This window comes from Chinchilla lanigera, unplaced genomic scaffold (assembly GCF_000276665.1).
Source record: "Chinchilla lanigera isolate Chin_1 unplaced genomic scaffold, ChiLan1.0 scaffold00169, whole genome shotgun sequence".
In the NCBI taxonomy this organism is placed as follows: Eukaryota; Metazoa; Chordata; class Mammalia; order Rodentia; family Chinchillidae; genus Chinchilla; species Chinchilla lanigera.
In genome coordinates, this window is record NW_004955570.1 from 1,299,746 (window position 1) to 1,321,562 (window position 21,817).

A 21,817-nucleotide genomic window follows, 5' to 3' on the forward strand; every position below is an offset into this window, starting at 1 on the left:
ACACACACACACACACACACACACACACACACACACACACACACAGAGTCTTACTAGGGTGTTTACTGGATCAAGGTTATGCAATATGTGTGTATAGCTCAGTTCCCAAGGAGCTCATGTTCATCTTTATCTTTTATTTTTATGTTTAAAAAAATTTTGTTTTTGTGATAGGGTCTCATTTTGTAGTTCAGGTTGGTATTGCACTCACTACGTAGTCCAGGCTGGCCTCAAACTCACAGTGATCCTCCTGTCTCAGCCTCCCGAGTACTGGGATCATAGGTGGGCACCACCACACCCAGCTCACCTGTGTTCATCTTGGTTTTTGTACTAGGAATTGAACTAAGGACCTTGCACTTGCCAGGCGGGTGCCGTGTCACTGAGCTACAGCCCTAGCCCTGCCAGTGTTCATCCTGATACAGATACGAGTCAGTTTCTGCCACACAGCACTGGCCAGAGGCAGCAGGGCCCACACACACGCAGTCATGCATATTCCAGCATCCAGTGTGTGGCAGCCTGAACCGGGCGCCCCGCAGGGCTGGTGTGGGCCGGGAGCTGGGAATCAGGCGGCGCATTGGGGTACGTCGGGGCGGGACGTCACATCTGCCAGCACTGACGCCATCCCACTCTGCCCAAAGCACGCAGTCTTCCTCTCCCGCTTGTTACTGTCACAGCCTCCGAAGAGGAGGACTAGGGCCAGGTCACAGCCGCCCACTCTGCCCCCTCAGCGGCCTCACCCTGCCACCGTCCTACCTCCTCCCTTGTCCTGTTCCTCCCATGCTCAGAGGCTGCACACATCCTGTTCCCTCTGTCTGTGGGGCTCTTCCTCATCTCTTCACTGCCCAGTATCCTGAGGTCCCCTTTATTTTAAATTTAATATTTATTTATTTTGAGATAAGGTCTCACTATGTAGCCCAGACTGGCCTCAAACTCATCGCAATCCTCCCGTCTCAGCCTCCTGAGTGCTGGGATGACAGGCGAGTGCCACCAACCAGCACCCTGTGTCACTTCCTCCTAGCTGCTGCCCTAGGACACTTTTCCTTCCCATCTGCCCTTCGCTCTTGCAGCTGCCCTCCCCCCCCCACTGAGCCTGTGACACCCCCACTAGGGCCAGCACTGGTGTGCCACTGGTCTCCTTAGTGGTCCGTAAGCTCCACGCTGATAGCCACACCTCACATGTGGTGGGTGCTCAGTGAGTATGGCTGGAACACGAGGTTGTATCTCCTCGTGACACCTGTGCAGGACAGGAGAGGACATGCCCAGGGACAACCTGCCCTTCCCTCTCTCCTAAGTTCCAAGCAGCTGATACTCGTCCGGACACAAAACACCATGTGGCGGGTGCAGGATAGAGCATGCACGGGCCCCCTACCTTCACCCTTATGCAGCTTCAGGTTTAGGGCCGGGATCAAATACGAGGTAAACCGGGCGTGGCCTGTGATCCCAGCACCCGGGAGGCTGAGGCAGGAGGAGCACCATAAGTTCCAGGGCAGCCTGGCTACATAGAGAAACCCTCTCTCAACAAACAAACAGAAACACACACACACACACACACACACACACACACACACACACACACACGTGACAAGGTGCATCCGAGGGCACAGGGCACCTGAGCCTCGCTCCCCCTGCAGTTCCAGGACGATGGGTTCCTGGTGCTGGAAGGGTTCCTGTCTCTGGATGAGTGCACGGCCCTGCAGCAGAGGATCGCGGCGCTCGTGGCCGAGATGGACGTCCCCGAGCACTGTCGCACAGTGTTCACCACCCATAAGGAGGAGCAGCTGCGTGCCCAGGTGGGTGCCGGGCCGGGGAGGAGGGTGCTGGAGGGAGGCCTCCGAGGCTGAGGCTGCTTCTGGCCGGGGCTCGGCCAGCTGTCCGTGGGCAGCACAAACTCGGGCACCTCGCTCCCCGCTTCCCTCAGCACCGGGCGTTGATAAGGCAGGAAAATCATCCCGATCCCGTGAAAGGTGGCGAAGGTGAGGCTTCGGCCCAAACCACACAGTAACTGACAGAGGCAGGATTCGAACCCAGCTGATTCCGACTGGTGCTGTTCAAGTGCTCTGCTGTGCTCCTTAGATTGTCCGACCACAAGGGCCCTCTCTGTGGCTAGCGTGCCAGAGTGGCCCTGTGATTCTGATGGGCCTGCGTGTGACTCTTAAACCCCCACCAAAGCAGGCATGGGGCGACCGTCATCCCGGCACTCAGGAGGCTGAGGCAGGAGAATTGCCTCAAGTTCAAGGCCAGCCTGGGCTATGCAGCAAGACTCTGTCTCAAAAAAAAAAAAAAAAAAAAGACAAGAGAAATAAGAAAAGAGAAGCTCTGGTTGCTTCCTAGGGCTCGGTGCAGTTTGGGAAGGGTGGGTACGTCTCCTGCCCTGCTCCCTGCGAAGACTGAGCTGTACTTTGCCTGGCGGCCCAGGCCTAGCATAGGCAGCCCAGCTCTGGTCCAGGCGGCTGGCGGGACCCATTCACTCCGTCGAGGAGCGCCTGCCATCTGGTGGGCACACAGGGAATTACAGGAGCCCCAAATAACGGTGATTGGAGTCTTGCGAAGGGGTACTGAGGCTCTCACTCGGCCGCTGCCCGCCTTTCTGGCTAAGGAAGCCGGAGAGCGGTCCTGCAGCAGAGACAGTCGGGTCCTTCCAGCGCTCCGAGGAGTGAGGGGCTTAGCTCTGTGCCCTGCAAACTGCCTTCTGCGAATGTGCAGAGCCCAGTGGGCAGGGGCAGGAGCGGCAGGAGGGGCCTGCGATGACAGTGCAGCCTAGGGTTCTTCTACCTTCCGGTGCCGTGCAAGGGAGGCACGTCTGCACCTTGACACACGTGCATGTGTGAGTGTGTGTGTGTGTGACAGAGAGAGACAGAGAGAGAGAGAGAGAGAGATGGGGGATTGAACCAGAGCCTCATGCACCCCAGGAAATGCTCTACCACTAAACTAACTACATCCCCAACGCTGAATTTTTTTTTTTTTTTTTTTGAGATGGGGTCTTGCTGCCAAGTGTGGTAGCCCTGGGGAGGCTGAGACAAGAGGATGCCTGTGAGTTCCGGGGGACTCACTGGGCTACACAGTGAGTTCAAGGCCACCCTGGGGTACACGGTGAGACCCTATCTCAAAACAAAACAAAACAAAACACCCAAGATAACAGTCAGCTGATGGGAGTGCTCTGAGCATGCTTAAGGCAGGCAATGCGAGGCCATGATGCCGCGTTTATCTGGTTCGAGCCCCACTGTACATTGAGGGGCAGGCGTAATAAGTGACTTTCAACAACTCCGGTGTCCGTAGCTCAGGCAGTGCTTCAGGCTTCTGTGCCTCCGTGGGCCCGACTGCCCGGGAGGGGCGCCCATAGCCGTCTAGAGGGGCAGCACCTGGACACCTCCCTCCTTCGCCAGGCCCGCTCTGGCCCCGGGCTGCTGTCTCAGTCCCTCCCTGTCCTGTCCGCAGTGCATCTCCGACTACTTCCTGAACAGCGGGGACAAGATTCGCTTCTTCTTTGAGAAAGATGTTTTCGATGAGAAAGGTTTGGCGCTGGGCCCTGGAGAGGGCTGGGAGCGGCCGCGGGCTTGGCCTGGGCCTGTGCCTGCCCTCTGGGGCCGGGTGGACACCAGGCCCGCTGTCCGAGGGACGCTGGGCTCCAGCGCTTCTGCCTTTGCCTGTTCTTTGTGCCGCAGGAGAGTTCTTGGTTCCCCCGGAGAAAGCCATCAACAAAATCGGCCACGGTGAGCAGGGGCGGGGTACCAGACAGAAGATGGGGAGCCTGAGGTCCGAAGAGTTCCAAGTCTGGCCTTGAACTCACTATGTGGCCCAGGCTGACCTCAAATTCGTAGCGATCCTCCTGCCTCAGCCTTCCCAAGTGCAGGTGTCCACCATCACCCTCAGCTTACAGAGTGCTTATTTTCAAACTGGAAGTCAAATCATGGAAGGGCTGTAAACAAGTTGTGGTAAAATCCATATAACATAAAAACCAGCAGAAGCATTTTAAAGTATATCATTCAGTAGCATCACAGACATTCGATCCTCCCTTTTTGTAATAATGAAAATAATACAACTATTGTAACGAGTGCCTGCCACATGCCCAGCCCTGGGCCACTGCGGCTGGTGTCAGCCATGGGCTCCTCAGCAACCCCTACAGGCGGGCTGTCCTCATCCCTATTCCACAGAGCGGGAGACTGAGGCTCACAAGACAGAGAGGATGTGGCAGGATGGAGGTCCCCCCCAAGTGACAGGCCTCATGGTGGAGTCCTTTGTCCCCCGGGAGGGGTGGGAGTCAGAGCTGCAGCAAGCTCCCGGATGGCCAGAGGTCAGAGCGAATGCGGTCCTGGGTGGGCTGAAGGTGTACGTGGAGCCTGTCACTTGGCTATAAAATAAGCATAAAGTTTAATGCACCGGAGCTGGGCGTGGTGGCACACACCTGTAATCCAAGCACTCAGGGGGCTGAGGCAGGAGGATCATCATGAGTTCAAGGCCAGCTTGGACTGAATATGGAGACCTTGCCTCAGAAAACAACAAAGCAGGCAGGGGATGTAGCTCAGCAGCACATCCTGCCTGGCAAGCGTGAGGTCCTGAGTTCGATTCCGATACCAAAACAAACAAACAAAACCCAAAGACACTGCACCCAAAGTAGGTGACTAACTAACACTGGTGAGTCTGGTGTCAAGGGTGTGGGAGAGACATGTGAGGCCGAGACTGGCCTTGTCCCGCTCTGTCCCACAGCTCTGCACGCCCACGACCCTGTCTTCAAGAGCATCACACACTCCCCCAAGATGCAGGTGAGCGTGGCCGGGCGGGGTGGGGCCAGGGCGAGTGGGGGCCGAGCCTGAGCAGGGCCAGGCTGGCAGCGTCCTCTCTGTTCCCTTCCAGGCTCTGGCCAGAAGTCTGGGCCTGCAGAAGCCCGTGGTGGTACAGAGCATGTATATCTTCAAGGTGAGCTCTGTGTCCAATCCGCCCCCTCATTTCCTCCTCTGTGAAATGGGCAGACTGCGCATACAGAGCATCTTCCTGTAAGGCAGGCGTGGTGGTGCACGCCTGTAACCCTAGCACTCAGGAGGCTGAGGCAGGAGGATCATCACGAGTTCAAGGCCAGCCTGGGCTACATAGTGAGTTCAAGATCAGCCTGAACTGCATATAGATACCCTCTCTCAACAGAACAAAGCAAAAGCCCTTTTGTAGAAGAAGCCAAAGCTGCTAGAATCATGAAGTTGGTGGGAGAAAATGTAAAGTTGGTCTCTGGCTGAGGGGCCGCTAGCTGGTGCTCAGTTACAATTTGGTGGCGGAAGCTGGGCTGAGGCTGGAGGATCACAAGTTCAAGGCTGGCTGGGACAACTTAGCAAGACTCCGTCTCAAAATACAGCTGAAAAAGAGCTGGGGTGTAGCTCAGTGGTACAGCACCCTGGTATCACACTCACATGCACACTCACACACACACACACACACACACACACAGTGGTAGGAGAGGGGACCCAGGATTTCCTACTGAAACGCTCTACTCTCAGCTCTCTAGGCCCAGCTCAGGGCCTCCTTTAAGAAGCCTCCCAGAGCCCCTGAGAAGAGCAGGACCCAACCAGACCGGGGACCCCAACACTCCCCCTCTAGCCTGTCGTGCCCTCACCAGGTTCTGTTCTGTGCCGCTGCTGAGGCCGTGCGGACTACGGCTTCCTGGCCTTGCGGCCTTTGGCTCCGTCCTGGACCTGGCACCAGCAGGGGCTCCGTGGGTCAGCACCAGCCAGGTGCTGACCCAAGTGGAGCCGGAGCCGGGGTCAGAGCTCCCACCTGCTCGGCCCCGCCTCACCAGCCTCTTCCCCTCTCTTTCAGCAACCCCGCATCGGGGGCGAAGGTGAGCCCAGAGCCAGCGGTGGGGCCTCAGGGGTGGGCAAGCCCTTCAGCTGTTAAACCCTTGGCACAGCGGTCCTGGAATTTAACAGGAGGCTTTAACTTAACATAGAGTCCTAGGGCCTCAGACCTTAGGCCAGGAGATCCATTTTGGCCTGGAAAAGATCTTTTGTTGCTGTTCTTTTGAAACAGGGTCTCACTGCATAGCATAAGCTGGCCTCAGACTAGCAGCAATCCTCCTGCCTCAGCCACTCGAGTGCCAGGACGACAGGCGTGCGCCACCATGTCTGGCTGAGAAAATTGTATTTTTAACAAGCTCCCTGGAGGATTAATTCGGCATGCAGTTTGCTGATCCAGTCCACACCCTACCAGAGGCAGACACCCTTTCTAGACATTCCTGGTGGGCGACTGGTGGCAGGGAGCTCACCGACCTCCTCACTGGCAGCCCTTCCCTTCCTTCCGCGAGCCCAGGCTTCTCCTTATGAGCATCCCTGCCCCTGAGGCAGTCCCTGACGGGTGCCCACAGCCCTGGAGCCTGCTCTGCCCCTACCAGCCCCTCCAGCTTGTCCTCTCCAAATCCTTTGAGGCTCCTGCCATTGGACACCCTCTCTGGACACTGTCCAGAGTCTCAGTCTGGTGTTTAGATAACACACCGTAAGGAGCTGGGCATGGCGGTGCATACTTGTGGTCCCAGGTACCACAGGTATTGGGGGCTGAGGCAGGAGGATCACCTCAGCCCATGAATTCAAGATGAGCCTGTTGAACATAGTCACCTGGGAAGGAGCCAGGTATGGTAGCATACGCCTGTAATCCCAGCACTTGGGAGGCTGGGGCAGGAGGTTTGCCATGAGTTTGAGGGCAGCCTGAACTACATAGTGAGACCCTGCCTCAAGAAACCAGAAAAGAAAGAAAGAAAGAAAGAAAGAAAGAAAGAAAGAAAGAAAGAAAGAAAGAAAGAAAGAAAGAGAAAAAGAAAGAAAGAAAAAGAAAGAGAAAGGAAGAAAGGAAGGAAGGAAGAAAGGAAGGAAGGAAGAAAGGAAGGAAGGAAGAATGAATTGATTGATTCTGACTTTGGGAAGGCTGGCCTGGAGGGCTCCAAGGGGACCATGGGTTGGGAAACAGGACAAGGCAAGGAGAGGCCAGGCGAAGGGCTGGCTCCTCATCCCGCTGCGCCCGCTGTAGTTGCCCCACACCAGGACTCCACCTTCCTGTACACGGAGCCGCTGGGCCGGGTAGTGGGCATATGGATCGCGCTGGAGGACGCCACCCTGGAGAACAGCTGTCTCTGGTTCATTCCTGGCTCCCACACTGGTGAGGCCCATCTGTCTCTCCCTGCCCAGCCCCCTGGAGCAGCCCCGGTGGGAAGGGGGACTGAAGTTCCCTCTTGGTCCGCAGGGGGTGTGGCGAGGAGGTTCATCCGCCGGCCGGATGGCACCAGCTACCTGGGCTCAGAGCCAGACCGGGATGACAGTCTCTTTGTGCCCGCACCCGTGCAGAGAGGTAGGTGGGGCCCAGGGAGCAGGCGGTCATGCGCAGGGTCTGTGCATGCCCCACCAGCAGCCGAGAGGCTCCCGCTCAGGGTCACCCTTGGGGGCGAAGTCACAGCATGGGAGAGGCAGGGCTGGCCAGGCACCGGAAGCCGGGAAACATGCGGTCACCAGCAAGCTGCCTGGATCAGGCGAGAATCCAGATTTTGCTCCTTACAGGAAGCTTCTTGGAGCAAATGGCAGAAACTCTCTGAGCCTCAGTGTCCCCACATGTAAAGTGAGGAAGGCAGTGAGATGATTACGGAGTATGATTCAGTACAGCCAATCAGCCTGGTGCCTGCAGCAGGGGCTTCACAACCACTGGCTAAGAGCACCCTTCTTCTGCATGGGGAAGGAGCGCGGGAGGCCCAGCTCGGTAGAGCGGCTGCCTGATCCGGCCCACATGGGCTCTCCAAGGCCACAGTGCAGGGTGCCTCATCCTAAGGCCCAGCGTCTGGACGCCATGCTGGGCACCCAAGCTTTCAGGGACAGGAATGGGGGATGGGTGGGGGACACTAAGCTGCTCCTGGGAGGAGCATCCCTTCCTGCCCTAGGAAGGGGAGCCACAGGGCTGGTGTCCTCCTGCCAGGCGCCCTGGTCCTGATCCACGGGGAAGTGGTGCACAAGAGTGCGCAGAACCTCTCGGACCGCTCCCGCCATGTCTACACGCTGCACCTCATGGAGGCCGAGGGCACTGTCTGGAGCCCAGAGAACTGGTAGGTGGCCGGTGTGTGTGTCCCAGTCCCCCGGGGAGCTGCTGACAGCAGCGGCCCTGGCTTCTCAAGGTCGCCTTTCTATTCTTGCAGGCTGCAGCCGACAGCAGAGCTGCCCTTTCCCTCACTGTACACCTGAAGGCCTGTGCAGGGCGGGGCTGTCCCCTCCCAGTGCCCCGGGCTTCTCTGGACCCGCCTGCTGCAGCAACAGGAGCCGAGTCTCCCCTCCTGCACCTCCCCGTGCCAGGGTCTGTGCCCCTCAGCCCTGCAGACAGGAGGCAGGTGGGCTCCCCAAGATCTGTCCCTTTGCCACTCCATGTCCCCGCACAACTCGCTCCTGGAGGAGTCTGAGGCCCTGAGCAAGTTCCTGCCGCTTCTCCTGCAGAACTCTGATGACAGCATTGTAAGACAATAAAAGGGATTTCTGAAGCGGCTTGCCCGTGGATCCTTCCGTATCAAGCAGCTCTGCTCTCCAGATGACAGCCTGGTGGGAATCCTCCCTGGCCCCCACCCCGGCCTGGTTTACATGCTTTTAGTTTTTGTTTTTTTCAGAGGGTCTTGCTACGACATAGCCCAGACTGGCCTTGAATGCACAGCAATCCTCCTGCCTCAGCCTCCCAAGTGCTGAGATTACAGGTGTGTACCACCACGCCTGGCCTTAGTTTGCATGACTTTAATAACTCCGAGTAACTTTTGCTGAGTGAGTGCTCACTGTGTATGGCTGTGCTGAATTCCCACCTGCAGAGGCTCATACTCTTATTGGGCCTGTGGCCAAAGGGACTGAGTTAGGGAACCAGCGAGTGACCTGCCCCAGCCGGTCGAGGCCTGAGCTCACCTTGACCCTGCCCCTTACTCTGCTGGGGCAGGGACAGCGGCCTAGGGCTAGGAACCCAGTCCCAGGTGCAATCTTGGCGCTGTGACCTGCTTGCTCTTGGGCCTCAGGCCATGTCCTTCCTCTCTCAGGGCCCCATGGGGCTGAACAAGGTCCTCCAGGCACCACCCCCTCCTCCTCGGGCACATGGGCACCCAGGCCTGGACCAGATACCAAACCCCAAACCTGTTTAGCCAGGCTCTGGCCCAGAGGTCACAGCCTGGGTTCTTACTGGCTGACCGCAGGCCTCAGATGTGCTTGATCTGGGCCTCAGTGTTAGAAAAACAACTTTTCCTCAGTGTTAGAAAAACAACTTTTTGGCGGGAGGGTGTAGCTCAGTAGTAAAGCACTTGCCTGGCAAGTGTGAGGCCGAGAGTTCAATCCCCAGCAAAACTGTGGGTTTTTTCTTTTCCTTTTCCAGTACTAGGGATTGAACTCAGGGCCTTCACACTGAGCTATATCCCTAGTCCTTGAGACAGAGTCTCGATAAACTGCTCAGGCTGGGGTCAAATGTAATCCTCCTGCCTCATCCTCCAAGTGCTGGGATTACCAGGGATTATAGGTGCGCACCACCATGCCCCGCAAAATGTTTAATTAGTTTGATTTTTGGAGACAGGGTCTCACTATGTAGTTGAGGTTGGCCTTGAACTCACTATAAGCCCAGGCTGGCCTCCCACTCATGGCACTCCTCCTGCCTCAGCCTTCTGAATACTAGGATTACAGGTGTGGGCTACCATGCCTGGCAATTTTCTTTTTTTTTTTTTTGAGACAGGGTCTCAGCTATGTAGTTCAGGCTGGCCTCGAACTCATGGTGATCCTCCTGCCTCAGCCTCCCAAGTGTTGAGATTACAGGTAGGCGTCACCACACCCAGCCAAATGTTTCTTTTTAATTGAGAGATTTCACATAATAACCCAGGTTTCCATGAATGAGCACGCAACTGGCAGCTAATGACCCTGGGCCTACGTTCTAGCATGGTGACTACTGGCTGGGGCCGCCTCCTTAGAGAGCCAGTGGATTTCCCTGTCCTCATTCCTGTCACCTGCCCAGGCTCTGGGGCTGTGCCAGTGCCCCTGGCTTCTCCTCTACCCTCTGTAAGGCCCAGAGCAGAAAACCCTTTCCCAAGGGTAGTCAGTGGGCATAACCAGCACTCTTTCTCCAACTGGCCGCCCTGAAGCCTGGGGGAAAAGGCTTGTTTCCCCCAGCCATAAAGGAACTTGCGTGTCTCCTCTGGAGACCTGGCAGTGATTCCCTGCTCCTTAGAGCTCTGCTTCTGGCTTTTGGCCTTGTTGGGCCAAAGTTCTCAGCCCTTCCTGACAGGCTGGGTGAGAACCTTGTCTGGCCTCAGGGATCCTGCTGGACTCGTTTTCAGTAGTGCCAAAGATTCATCTGTTCATCACAGGTCTCATAAGTTCCTGCTTCTGCCCCAGCTCTGTGCAGGCCCCGGGGGGCTGCAGCCGAAAGCAGGTTCAGAACCAGAGCCAGGACGGGCGTGCGCCCCCTAGTGGAGAGGTCTAGCGTGCCATGTATCTGTCCTAGGCTTTGCCACCAGACACAAACACTGGACAGCACTGAAAACGTGACAAGTTCTCAGGAGGGACTGTGGACAGGAAGCCAGTGCTCTTGGTCTGTCCTTCTCCATCAGCACGGTCAGGCAGGCTGAAACAGGGCCTCAGCCCCGGGTCTAAGTGGGTGGAACCTGTTGACCTCGGCTCTTTCCCCCAGTCCTCCTCTAAGCCAAGCCAGGAGAGTAAAGGTCACACTGGTTTCCAAGCACAACCCATCAAAGCCCTCGTCTCGCCTGGCTTTTTGCTCAGATCAGGACTCACTGGGCAACAGTGAGTTTTCCTTACTGGTCTCTAGGCATGGGTGGGCCACAGGCTGGATGTGTCACCAGGTCAACCGACAGGACAGCTGAGGCTCAGACTGGTTAAGTGCCTCACTTAAGGTCGCATGGTTAGGACTCGCGGGGCCAACAATTCTAGCCAGAATGTGAAGCACTAACCATTATGAGCTGGCTCCAGCCCCTCCCCAAAACAAGAGAGAAGGGGGCTCTACAGCACACCCAAGTTCTCTAAGTACTTGTACTTTTTTTTTTTTTGGCTTTTTTCTGGTACCGGGGATCGAACTCATGACCTTGTGCTTGCCAGGCAGGCGCTGTGCCGCTGAGCTAAATCCCCAGTCCCTGTACTTTTTTCTTTATAAATATGAGCAAAACTAAAATCAGAAGAGCTCTGCCTTTTTTATTTTCAGTCTGAATCACCTGAAAACCAAACCTGAATCACCTGAAAACCAAACCCTCGGCTCTTTGTGCCAAATTGCAAGCTGCCGCGGGGCTGCTCCTCCTCCCTGTCCATTTCCTCCCTCACTGCCGCTGCACTGCAGCTAGGCCATCAGCAGTATCAGGAGGTAGAGAGGCAAAAGGAGGTTGTCTATCTGTGTAGTGTATGCTTCCAGGAGGGACACGGCGCTGATGGACCCCAAAAGCCAGGCGTAGCTGTAGTTGAGGTCCACTCCACTGTCAAAGATCAAGATCAGAGCTACAGAAATGATCTGTGCAAATATAGACGTCATGGTCCCCTCAAAAGTCTTCTTGGTTCCAGGCCACCGGATCTCCCCCATGGTGCTGCCGAAGATGGAGGCCACAGTATCGCCCACACCCACGGCCAGGACCCCAGCGTAGGGCACTAGGGCCCGTACTCCGCCCAGGCTGCCCTTCTGTGTGCAGGGTCTGGGGATTAGCCAAATGGGAAGAGACATGCCCAGGAGCAGGTAGATGTGTGTGAGGATGAGCGGCCCACTGTCTCGTTCATCCAGGAAGAGAGACAGGAGGCTCCGCAGAGTGTGACCCAAGGGCTTGATGCGGAAGTACCGCACATACTCCAGGAAGACGAAGACTGCCAGGCATACAGTGGCGGCCACATAGAGCAATGGCCGATCAAACATAATTCCCGGGATGTAAGTGGCTACCACAATGAAGTGGAAATATTTTCGGGTGATGGCAGGGGCCTGGTGCTTTTTAGACTCGGAAGATGACCGCTTGGCATTCTGGTAGAGCACCACCAAGCAGGCCAAGATGGCTAGCAGAGACCAATAGACTAGGAGGTAGATTCGAATTTCCGTCCGGAAGAGGAACTGAAGAAGCCAGAGCAGGGGATTCCTGTGGATGAGCCAGTGAAGCCAGGGCAGGACCACGCCGAGACCTAGCACACACGTCATGAGGTGGAAGAAGATGGATGAGGCCCAGGTTCCTGAGTCCATGAAGACAAAGAGGGTGCTGAAGAAGATACCCATGAGCACCATCCCTACCACCACCACCAGCAGGAAGAAGTCCACGGGGTCCCCCGGGCTTTCTACCACGGTCAGAGAGCGCTTGATGAGTTGGTTGAGGACAAAACTGATGCCACCTAGCACCAGCAGGGCCTCCCCGGGAGTGAAGCAGCGGGGCAGCAGGTACAGCAGGATCATGTTGAGATAAACAAAGATCAGCAAGACTTCCAGGACTTCGATCACCTCGCCCACGCTGAGTGAGTGCTTCATGATATAAATGATGACACCTCCGGCCAAACCGGAGATGGCACAGGTGTTGGTGGGCATCGGGCGGGTGATACCCAGCGCCAACACCGAGGAGAAGAGGGCCACCGCCATGCCGGTGGCTGCCACCACCACGCCAAAGCGTTCGAAGTGCCGGTTCCCCGCAGCCTGGCAGCGCTCCTTCATGACCAGCCCGAGCAAAGGCATGACCATGGAGGCGGGCAGCAGGCCGCTGTTTGCGGACGTCCGGAACTGGAAGACGGCGTTGCCCTGCTGCAGCAGCCGGTCCCACTTGTACTGAACGTAGAAGGCCTGCACTGCCAGGGCCACAGCGCACCACGAGTAGCGGTCCCACACGGCGGCGTGGATGCTCAGCACCACGGCGAACACCACCGCAGCCTCGGCCAGCACCGGCCCGCTCGGCGGCGCCCCGGGCTCCCGGGCCGGGGCCGGGCACTCTCGGGTCATGTCTTCAGGCTGAGGCTCTGAGGAAGCCGAGTGACTAGGGACGCTCGGCCTCTGGGCACCTCACCCCGCCAGGCGGACCCGACCAGCAAGCTCCTCCAGCTTTCAGCGGGGAGCGCTGCTGCAGTCCATTCACTGCGGCCCCGGAGCTGGCGCCGTCACCCTCCACCGCCTGCAACGGACAGTGCAGACGTCGCCCCTCCTCCGCGCTCTTCACGGCACCCACTGCCCCCGCCGCGGACGCCTCGGCTCCCCCGGCAGCGCCATCTTGGCCCGGCTCCGCGCCGCCGTCACGTGACCAGAGGCCACGCCCGCAGGCCACAGTCGGGCGCCGAGCAGTCACGTGGGCGTGACGTCTGAGGGCGGGGCCAGGGTGCGCGCGCGCGCGCGTGAAGATGGCGGCGGACGCCGGCAGGTTCTGTGTGAGGTGCTGAGCGGGCCGAGTCGGCAGGGTGGCTGGGAGTCGCGGGTTGCAAGCCGAGTAGGAGCCTGGAGGGAGTGGGGAGAGGGATGTCGCGGCAGTGGCGGGACGAGCCCTGGCCGAGGGTGCGGGTGCCGAGACGCCAGGCGGTTACGGCCAAACGGTCCGCGCGTGGGGCTCTGAAGACACTTGTCCCAGGGGGCCCGCTGCTGTCCCCTTCCCGTGGCGCCGGCCTCCCCGCTGCTCGTTCGGGTCTCTTGACCTCCCTCCTCCCCCGCGAGTCCCCGCCGGCACCTCCGCGCCGACCCGGCCCCCCACGCAGCCCCCGCGTGCCCCGCCGGGCGATTGGCGGTCTCCCCGCGCCCGGCTGCTCTGCGGGGCTCTGCTCGGGAGTCGCGCTCGCGTCCCTGCGGTGTTCGCGCTGCTCCGCGCTTGCCTCCGTTTCCTCCCCGTTGCGTGCGTCCGGTCGGACGACTTGCCCACGTCCCCCAGAGACTCCAGGCACCGTTCTCGGCCTTAGGGACATGGAGATGAGTTACTGAAAAGACGTCGCTCTCCGAGAGCGCTCACCAGCGCCGGGGCCCGGAGAAGCGCCTTCCGGGCGTGTGCTCCTGAAATGCTCACGGCTCCCGAGAGGCGCCTTCTATTACAGGACGACTCGAAAGCCGGTGCCTAGGTAGCCCCCCGGTGAAGGCAGGGTTCCGATCGGAGTCTCTGCCACCCCACAGCTAGGACCACGTCCCCACCCTCCTGCCCTTCAGCTTGAAGAAGCGTCTTCATCGTCACAGCCCTGCTAACACGTCCTGTCCTCTTCTTCTGTTTCTCCTTGCTCTGTTGCTCTTGTTTATCGCTGTCCCCTAAACACCCAGAAGAGCGTGTAAATATTCCCCATCTTACCAGGGTCACTTCCTTCGCCTCTCAGCTGGAAGAGAGATTTTCTTTTTTTCTCTCTTCTTCCATCAGTCGTGCTTCCCGCCCTTGTCGGGGACTGAGCACACTGAACCCCATCCCCAGATTATTTTTTGTTTGTCCCGCCCCCCTTTTGATACAGGGTCTCCCTGAATTGCCCAGCCTGGGCTGGAACTCTAGCCTCCCAGCTACTGGGATTACTGGCCTGCCTGGTTTATATTTTCCTGTAGTGCTGGAAGGCATGTTCCAAGGCAGTGTTCTGAGCAGCAGCTTGCGTCTTTGAAATGCCTAGAGATAAAGGAAACTCTTAAGAAAACTTTTCATTCCATTCTTGATGCCCTCTGATTTGTAGTTGACCTCAGGCAGGTGACCTTATCTTTTCTCTCTCTTTCACTCTCCTGTTTTTCCAGATGTGGGTCCCTTTCAGAGTATAGGTGGTGGTGAAGCAAATTGTTCTTGGCCATATTAATGGGAAAATCAAAATGAAATAATACTTTTAAATTACTCAATTTTGCCGGGCGTAGTGGCGCATGCCTCTGATCCCAGCACTTGGGAGGCTGAGGCAGGAGGATTGTTGCGAGTTTGAGGCCAGCCTGGGCTACAAAGTGAGCTCAAGGCCATCCCAAACTACATAGCCGGACCCTGTCTCCAAAATGACCAAAAATAAATAAATAAATAAAATAAAAACGGCTCAATTTTGGGAAGGTCACTCAGAGTCTGAAAAGAAAGACGGTTTGAATACAGTAGTTTTGGAGTTTTGGGTGTTTTGTGTTCTTCATTGAATGTATTTGTTTTTTGGGTTTTTTTTGGTTTTTTTTTTTTTTTTGGTTTTTCTCAGGTACCGGGAACCGAACTCACGACCTTGCGCTTGCCAGGCAGGCACTTTGCCACTGAGCTAAATCCCCAGCCCCTTCATTGAATGTATTGTAGTCTGGAAGTGCTAACAAATAGCATTGTAGTTTGAAAAGCTTTTGCTGTTGAGCTTGCATCTCGGTTTATACCAGAGAGGTGCACCTCTGTGGAGTCACGTGGGCAGTGGCTGTTTTTATTTATTGTCACGTAGAGTATAACTTTCTCAGAAGTATTATCTCAGTAGTTTGGCTGTCTCTGCTTTCTCTAAAAGGTATCAGTTCTAAATTACTATTCCTGACCTCCCAGTAGCTTCTGCCTGAGGGTTTCCAACCATGTAGATCTCTAAGCTGTGAAGGTGATGTTAGTGTCCATTACTCCACCTCTTGTAGAAATGCAGTTCCAGCTTGTCTGCTAGGACACTGGACTGGATATTGATACATTTTTTTTTTAAACTCTGAAGGAAATTAATTAATTTCTGCACCTTAGTTTCTCCCCCAAATACTTAGCCCACATTATTTATTGTGCAAATAAGTGACAGGTGCTGTGGCCCATAAGTAATGTCTTTTAAATATATAGAAGATACTCTCCTGAATCTTTATATTGGACATCCCAGTTCAAACTGTCTTTGTGTTTTAAGAATCATTTGTTCGGCTGGGCGTGTTGTTACATGCCTGTAATCCCAGCACACCCAGCACTCCCAGCACTCGGCAGGCTGAACCAGCAGGGTCCTCGTGAGTTTGAGGCCAGCCTGGGCTACATAGTGAGTTCAAGGGCAGTCTGAACTACATATCAAGACCCTGTCTCAGGAAAAAAAAACACATTTGTTCAAACTTTCATATCCCAGTTTCGGTGAAGCTTTTCTTATATTGCCACTGATCTCTGTTCTTTCATGTTCTCTGTGTTCTATATTGTTAGTTTTGTACCCTGCAGTACATTCTTCCTTTTTGTTGATTGTGTAATGTGCGTTTAATATCTTCCATTATTATAAGGCCCATCAAGTTCTTAGTTTTTTTATATCTTTATTACTTTCAGACTAATAAATGTGTAAGCATTGAGAAACTATTAACACTTATTTCCACGACGATTCTCTTCCTGATGAACTACCGTTTTCTCTTTTCTCTTTCATTCTGCCTCTGCTTAGGACTTCTTTTTTTTTTTGGTCTTTTTGAGACAGGGTCTCATTATGCAGTTCAGGCTGGCTTCAAACTCACTTATGTAGTAGCCCAGGCTGGCCTCAAACTTGCAATGATCCCCCTGCCTCAGCCTCCCCAGTGCTGGGATTACAGGTGTATGCCACCATGCCCAACAAGGACTTCTACATAATATACGATGACTTGTTTTTAATCTTTCTATTCTAAGTAGATTACAGGTCTAAAAGAGAAATATTCTCCTTCGACATTTTCATTTGGTGTGTGTTTTATTGAGCTGCCAGAGTGTGGCTGCCACTGTCTTAAGGGTAAGGTCTGCCATTGTAGAACAGGAAGCTTCACCTCAGTCACTGTCTTGCTCATTTGCAAGTGAGTTGTTGGGTTCAACCAGAGACCATTCTAGTGGTTAAATCGAGTCAAGTGCCACTCCCTTCAAGCCCTGGCTCCCTTATAGATTAACTTTGTGACTCTAAGCAAGTACTTAACCAGGCCCAAACCTTTGTTTTCTAAAGCAATAAGGAGAATGAGGGACACTGGGTTCATTTTATTTACCTTTAAATTTATTTTGCAGTGCTGAGGAGAAACCCCAGGTAAATAGGAGCAGCTTGAATATGGGAAACCAAAGATGTCTAGTTCATGGCTGGTCTTTGAGTCAGAGTAGTGATCTTGTCAGTCTCCTCTGGGGATCACAGCTAGCTAGAGACTTTAAGTTACAGAAGCGAATGCAGAAAAAACTCCCTTGATACTCAAGCTTTCTGGAGTTGGAAAATGAATGATCAAGAAAGTGAATTAGTCTGGGCTTGGTGTTGCACACATGTTATCCTAGCACTCTGGCAGCTGAGGTAGGAGGGCTGTAAGTTCAAGCTCAGCCCAGGCAACTTAGTGAGACCCAGTCTCAAAATGAAAAAAATGGCTAGGGGTGTAGTTCAGCATGCAGGTTCTGGGATCAATCTCTAGTACTGCCCCTCCCGCCCCCCCAAAAGCTCAGGCTTTATTTTCTTTCCATTAATTTTTATGTTAGCTCCAGTCTTGGCTATGAGTTTTATGTGATTGATGTCTAATCAGTTTTTTTGTTTTTGTTTTTGTTTTTTTTTTAGACAGGGTCTTACTATGTAGTGCAGGCTGGCCTTGAACTTGTGCATGTAGCCCATGCTGGTCTCAACTCAGAGTAATCCTCTTGCTTCAGCCTCCTGAGTGCTGGGATTACAGTTGTGCACCACCACACTCAACTTTTTTTTTGTTTGTTTGTTTGTATTGGGAATCAAGCTCAGGACCTTGTGCTTACCAGGCAAGCACTTGTGCCGCTGAGCTATATCCCCAGCCCACACACCCAGCTTCTTACAGCAATTCTTAATTTCTTGTGGTTAGAAATATTTTATAGTAGCAGAAATCAAAAATGCTCCTACTGAAAAGAAAAATGTGCTTAGCATCTCATCTCCAGAGATAAGTTAAGACAGTTAAGTGAATACAATTGCAGACAATTTCTTTGTATCTCTGTACAAAAATATAGTTTTACTACTATGAAGATAACAATAGGCAATGTATTAATTATTGTAACTGTCTTAGTAATCTATTTTGAAACTATTTGATTGTTATTTGTATTTTTTTCTCTTTTAAAAAAAAAATACAGTTTTGCTAGGCATGGTGCTGCACTGCTGTAATCCCAGCACTCAGAAAGGCTGAGGTAGGAAGGTTGCTGTGAGTTTGAGACCAGCCTGAACTACATAGCGAGACCCCATTTCACAACAAAAAAATTTTTTTAAATTAAAAAATTGACAGTGCCATATATATTGTTTTCTGATCTGCCATTTTACTTAATGGAATATAGTGGACACCTTTTTTTAAAAAAGTATAAAACTATATTTACTGGGAACCTCTAAAAAAAGCAAAAGAAACAAAAACATTAACTGACAACAAATTTATCAGCTTCTGACTCAGAAGAAGATAACAATCAACCTGTAAGATCTCCTGATGTTTCTGAGTTAACCCAAGGGAAGGAAGGTCAATTTGAGATGCCATCTCATAAAATTTTTTTTTCTCATAAGAATTTTAATTTCTTTGGTTTCCTTTGTCTTTTTTTTTGAAACAGGGTCTCGCTGTGCAGTTCAGGCTGGCCTTGAGCTAACTTTGTAGCCCAGGCTGGTCTTGAACTCGCAACAATCCTCCTGCCTCAGCCTCCCAAGTGCTGGGATTACAGGCTTGCGCTACCACGCCTGGCTACAAGAATTTTAATTTCTGAGACACCGAAACTTATTTAACCTGAGGCCAGTTCACCTGAAGCCAGGTTCAACACAATGGAATTAGAGCAGTCAGTACAGTGCATATGCAGTGCATGTGAAATAAAAAAGTATATATCCCATAAAGTCAGTATGAAAGAGAAACCTCAGTGTAAATATTAAAAACCAAAAAAAAAAAAAAAAAAAACTGAAGAAGCAGGGTGTGGTGGCGCATGCCTGTAATCCCAGCACTTGGGAGGCTAAGGCAGGAAGATCATTGCGAGTTCAAGACCAGCCTGGGCTACAAGGGGAGCTCAAGGCCAGCCTGAACTGCATAGGGAGACCCTGTCTCAAAAAAAACAAAAAAAGACAAAAAAAAACCAACAAAACTGAAGACCAAGTTGGTTGTGGTGGTACATACTTGCAATCCTAGCACTTTGGGAAGCAGAGGCAGAAGGATCATAAGTTTGTGTCCTGCTTGGGGCAATTTAGCAACTTAGCAAGACTCTCCATCTCAGAAGAAAAAAAAAATACAAAAGAGGCTGAAGATGTAACTAAGTATGAAGACCCTGGGTTCCATCCCCAGTGACCTCCCCCTCGCTCCCCCTAAAAGGCTGAGTAATCGCAATATTCAGGAGGCTGAGGCAGGAGGATCTTCATAAGTTCTGGGCCACCCTAGGCTACCTAGTGAGTTCCAAGCCAGCCTGAACTACATGGTGAGACCTTGTCTAAAAGAGACAAAAACAAAATGAAACAAAAAATAAAAACAAAACCAAAAAAAGGAACTGATTTGCTCTCACTGTGTTAATCACAAATGGGTAACAAACTACTAAAAGTTAAACTTGATAACAGTCAACAGACAACTCTATCCCAATTTATGTTTATTAGAAACTGGCAAAACCTGTGCAAAAAATATCCCAAATCACTTCTGCACCAGTCACTTGAGAGTCAGTATCACCTAGGACACCCTCCTCCTCAGCCAGGACTGTGGCCTTGGCCTTGACCTTTTCCTCTTCCTCCTCCTGGGCCACTCACTTCAACAGCTTCCCTCTTCTTAGATTTCACCTTAGGTTCAACATCCACAAGTAGTGTATCCTGAGTAGTGTATCTGCTGTCTGGCAGAATAAAATAGCGAATGTTATTTCCTTGTATGCTCCACCGGCTGTCTGTTCCTCAGGGTCATCTTCACAGCTTTCAGATGTGTGCTCCTGCTGACATCTATGGCTGTTATTGTTCCATGGACCCGTGTTCTCTTCTTCAGTTCAGTGGTGACAGTTTCATGACTCAGTTTCATCAAAACTCTCACAAGCTTCATCCTAGTGGCACCGTCACCCATTCGATCCAATAGTGTGCAAAATACAGTGCTGGGATTATAGGCATGCACCACTATTCCCAGCATTTAACATTTTTTTCTTTTCTTTTTTCTTAGACTGAGTCTCACTATGTAGTTCAAGTGGCCCCTGAACTCAGTAGCCCAGGCTGGCCTTTAAATCATAGAGATCCTCTTCTCTCAGCCTCCTAAATTCTGGGATTACAGGCGTGTGCCACTATGCCCAGCTATAACTTTTTTGACCCAGCGGCTGGGTGTATGAATGGCCAGAAGCGCCTTTTCCAGGGGCTTGTGGTGTGAAAGGTGCCAGTGGGCACCTTTTGGCCTCAGTAGGTAAACGTCAACATCACACTCTTAGTGATGTAATTAATAACTCTTCTCCATCCACCGTGTTACACTCCGTTGTTCTCCCTTTCCCTTGTTCCCTTCCTCATGTCCAACAGTCTCTTCCACTTCGCTCTCGTCTTTTTTAGATTCCACATATTGGGAAATCATGCAGTACTTATCCGAGTCTTGCTTATGTGGCTTGACCTGGTCTCCAGTTGCATCCATTTTCCTGCAGGTGACTGACATAAGTTCACTCTTTGGTACATCAGAATAGTGCTCCATTGTGTGTATCTACTTTTTTTTACCCATTCATCCCGATGGATACCTAGGTTGGCTCCATATCTTGGCTGCTGTCAGTTGTTTTGTTTTTTTGTTGTTGGTTGTGCTGCCGTAGACATGAGGATGCAGCTGTTCCGCTGTATGCTGACTTGAATTCCTTTGGCTGTGTATCAGGGAGTGGTATAGCTGGCTTATGTAGTACTAGTTTTTATTTCTTGAACCTCTATACTGATTTCCAGTCACTGGACTAATTTACATTCTTACTGGTGGGGTAGAAGTGTTCATTGTTCCTTTTCAATCCGTTTTTCTTTGCAATCCTCCTAGATTTTTTTGGTATTCTTGGTGATAGCCATTTTGACTGAAGTGGGATGGAATCTCAGTGTAGTTTCGGTTTGCATTTTCCTAGAGGCTAAAGACATTAATCTCTTTCTCTCTCTTTTTTTTTTTTTTTGTGGGGGGGACACAAGGCCTCACTATGTAGTCCAGGCTGCCCTTGAATTTGAAATGATCCTCCTGCCTCAGCCTCCCAAGTGCTGGGATTATAGGCATGCACCACTATTCCCAGCATTTAACATTTTTTTCTTTTCTTTTTTCTTAGACTGAGTCTCACTATGTAGTTCAAGTGGCCCCTGAACTCAGTAGCCCAGGCTGGCCTTTAAATCATAGAGATCCTCTTCTCTCAGCCTCCTAAATTCTGGGATTACAGGCGTTTGCCACTATGCCCAGCTATAACTTTTTTTAATTGACCACTTGTACTTCTTTGGAGAAGTGTCTGTTAAATTTGTCCATTGATTGATTGAACTATTGTTTTTGTTTGAATTTTAGTGTTCGATGTTCTGAGTGCTTGATATATGGTAGATATTAATCCTCTGTCTGAAGGTTAGCTGGCTGGCAAAAATAGTCTCATTCTGTAGGCTGTCTCTTTATTCTATTGGCTGTTTCCCTTGCTGTGCAGAAACTTTTTAATTTGAAGGCCAAGTGTGGTGGGGCACAGTTTTAATCCCAGCACTCCCGAGAGGCTGAGGAAGGAGCATTAATGAGTTTGAGGTCAGCCTGGGCTCCATAGTGACTTCAGAACCAGCCTGGCTGGGTGTGGTAGCACATGCCTGTAATCCCAGCATCCAGGAGGCTGAGGCAGGAGGATCCTTGCAAGTTTGAGGCCAGCCTGGGCTACAAAGTGAGCTCAAGGCCAGCCTGAACTGTCTAGTGAGACCCTGTCTCAAAAAGCCAAAAAAAAAAAAAAGTCCAGATCTGAATTACATAGTGAAACTCTGTCTCAACAACAAGCAAACAGCCAGGCCTGGTGGCGCATGCCTGTAATCCCAGCACTCAGGAGTCTGAGGCAGGAGGATTGTTGTGAGTTCAAGACCAGCCTGGGCTACAAAGTGAGCTGAAGGCCAGCCTGAACTGC

General features: G+C 52.6%; 3 protein-coding genes across 5 annotated transcripts in view; 2 read left to right on the top strand and 1 right to left on the bottom strand.

The window, feature by feature from the left end:
• Window positions 1–8,485, top strand: part of Phyhd1 (phytanoyl-CoA dioxygenase domain containing 1) — a 9,988-nt gene extending 1,503 nt beyond the window's left edge. The window contains exons 2-12 of one of the 2 annotated variants that reach the window (XM_013509414.1): window positions 345–361; window positions 1,629–1,787; window positions 3,433–3,508; window positions 3,660–3,707; window positions 4,702–4,757; window positions 4,849–4,911; window positions 5,800–5,821; window positions 7,000–7,128; window positions 7,213–7,317; window positions 7,933–8,059; window positions 8,150–8,485. In XM_013509414.1, coding sequence (XP_013364868.1) covers window positions 345–361; window positions 1,629–1,787; window positions 3,433–3,508; window positions 3,660–3,707; window positions 4,702–4,757; window positions 4,849–4,911; window positions 5,800–5,821; window positions 7,000–7,128; window positions 7,213–7,317; window positions 7,933–8,059; window positions 8,150–8,195 — 848 coding nt within the window. In that variant the 3' untranslated portion in view covers window positions 8,196–8,485. The remainder of the gene's footprint in view (window positions 1–344; window positions 362–1,628; window positions 1,788–3,432; window positions 3,509–3,659; window positions 3,708–4,701; window positions 4,758–4,848; window positions 4,912–5,799; window positions 5,822–6,999; window positions 7,129–7,212; window positions 7,318–7,932; window positions 8,060–8,149) is intronic. The other variant, XM_013509415.1, reaches the window with a different exon arrangement.
• Window positions 8,486–11,148: 2,663 nt separating this feature from the next.
• Dolk (dolichol kinase) lies at window positions 11,149–13,207 on the bottom strand. The gene has a single exon (XM_005413600.2). The coding sequence runs from the start codon at window positions 12,925–12,927 to the stop codon at window positions 11,311–11,313; it is 1,617 nt and encodes a 538-aa protein (XP_005413657.1). The 5' UTR covers window positions 12,928–13,207; the 3' UTR covers window positions 11,149–11,310.
• Window positions 13,208–13,252: 45 nt separating this feature from the next.
• The window catches only part of Nup188 (nucleoporin 188kDa), a 56,516-nt gene continuing 47,951 nt past the window's right edge, over window positions 13,253–21,817 (top strand). For both annotated transcript variants that reach the window (XM_005413601.1, XM_005413602.1), the window contains exon 1: window positions 13,253–13,351. In XM_005413601.1, coding sequence (XP_005413658.1) covers window positions 13,320–13,351 — 32 coding nt within the window. In that variant the 5' untranslated portion in view covers window positions 13,253–13,319. The remainder of the gene's footprint in view (window positions 13,352–21,817) is intronic.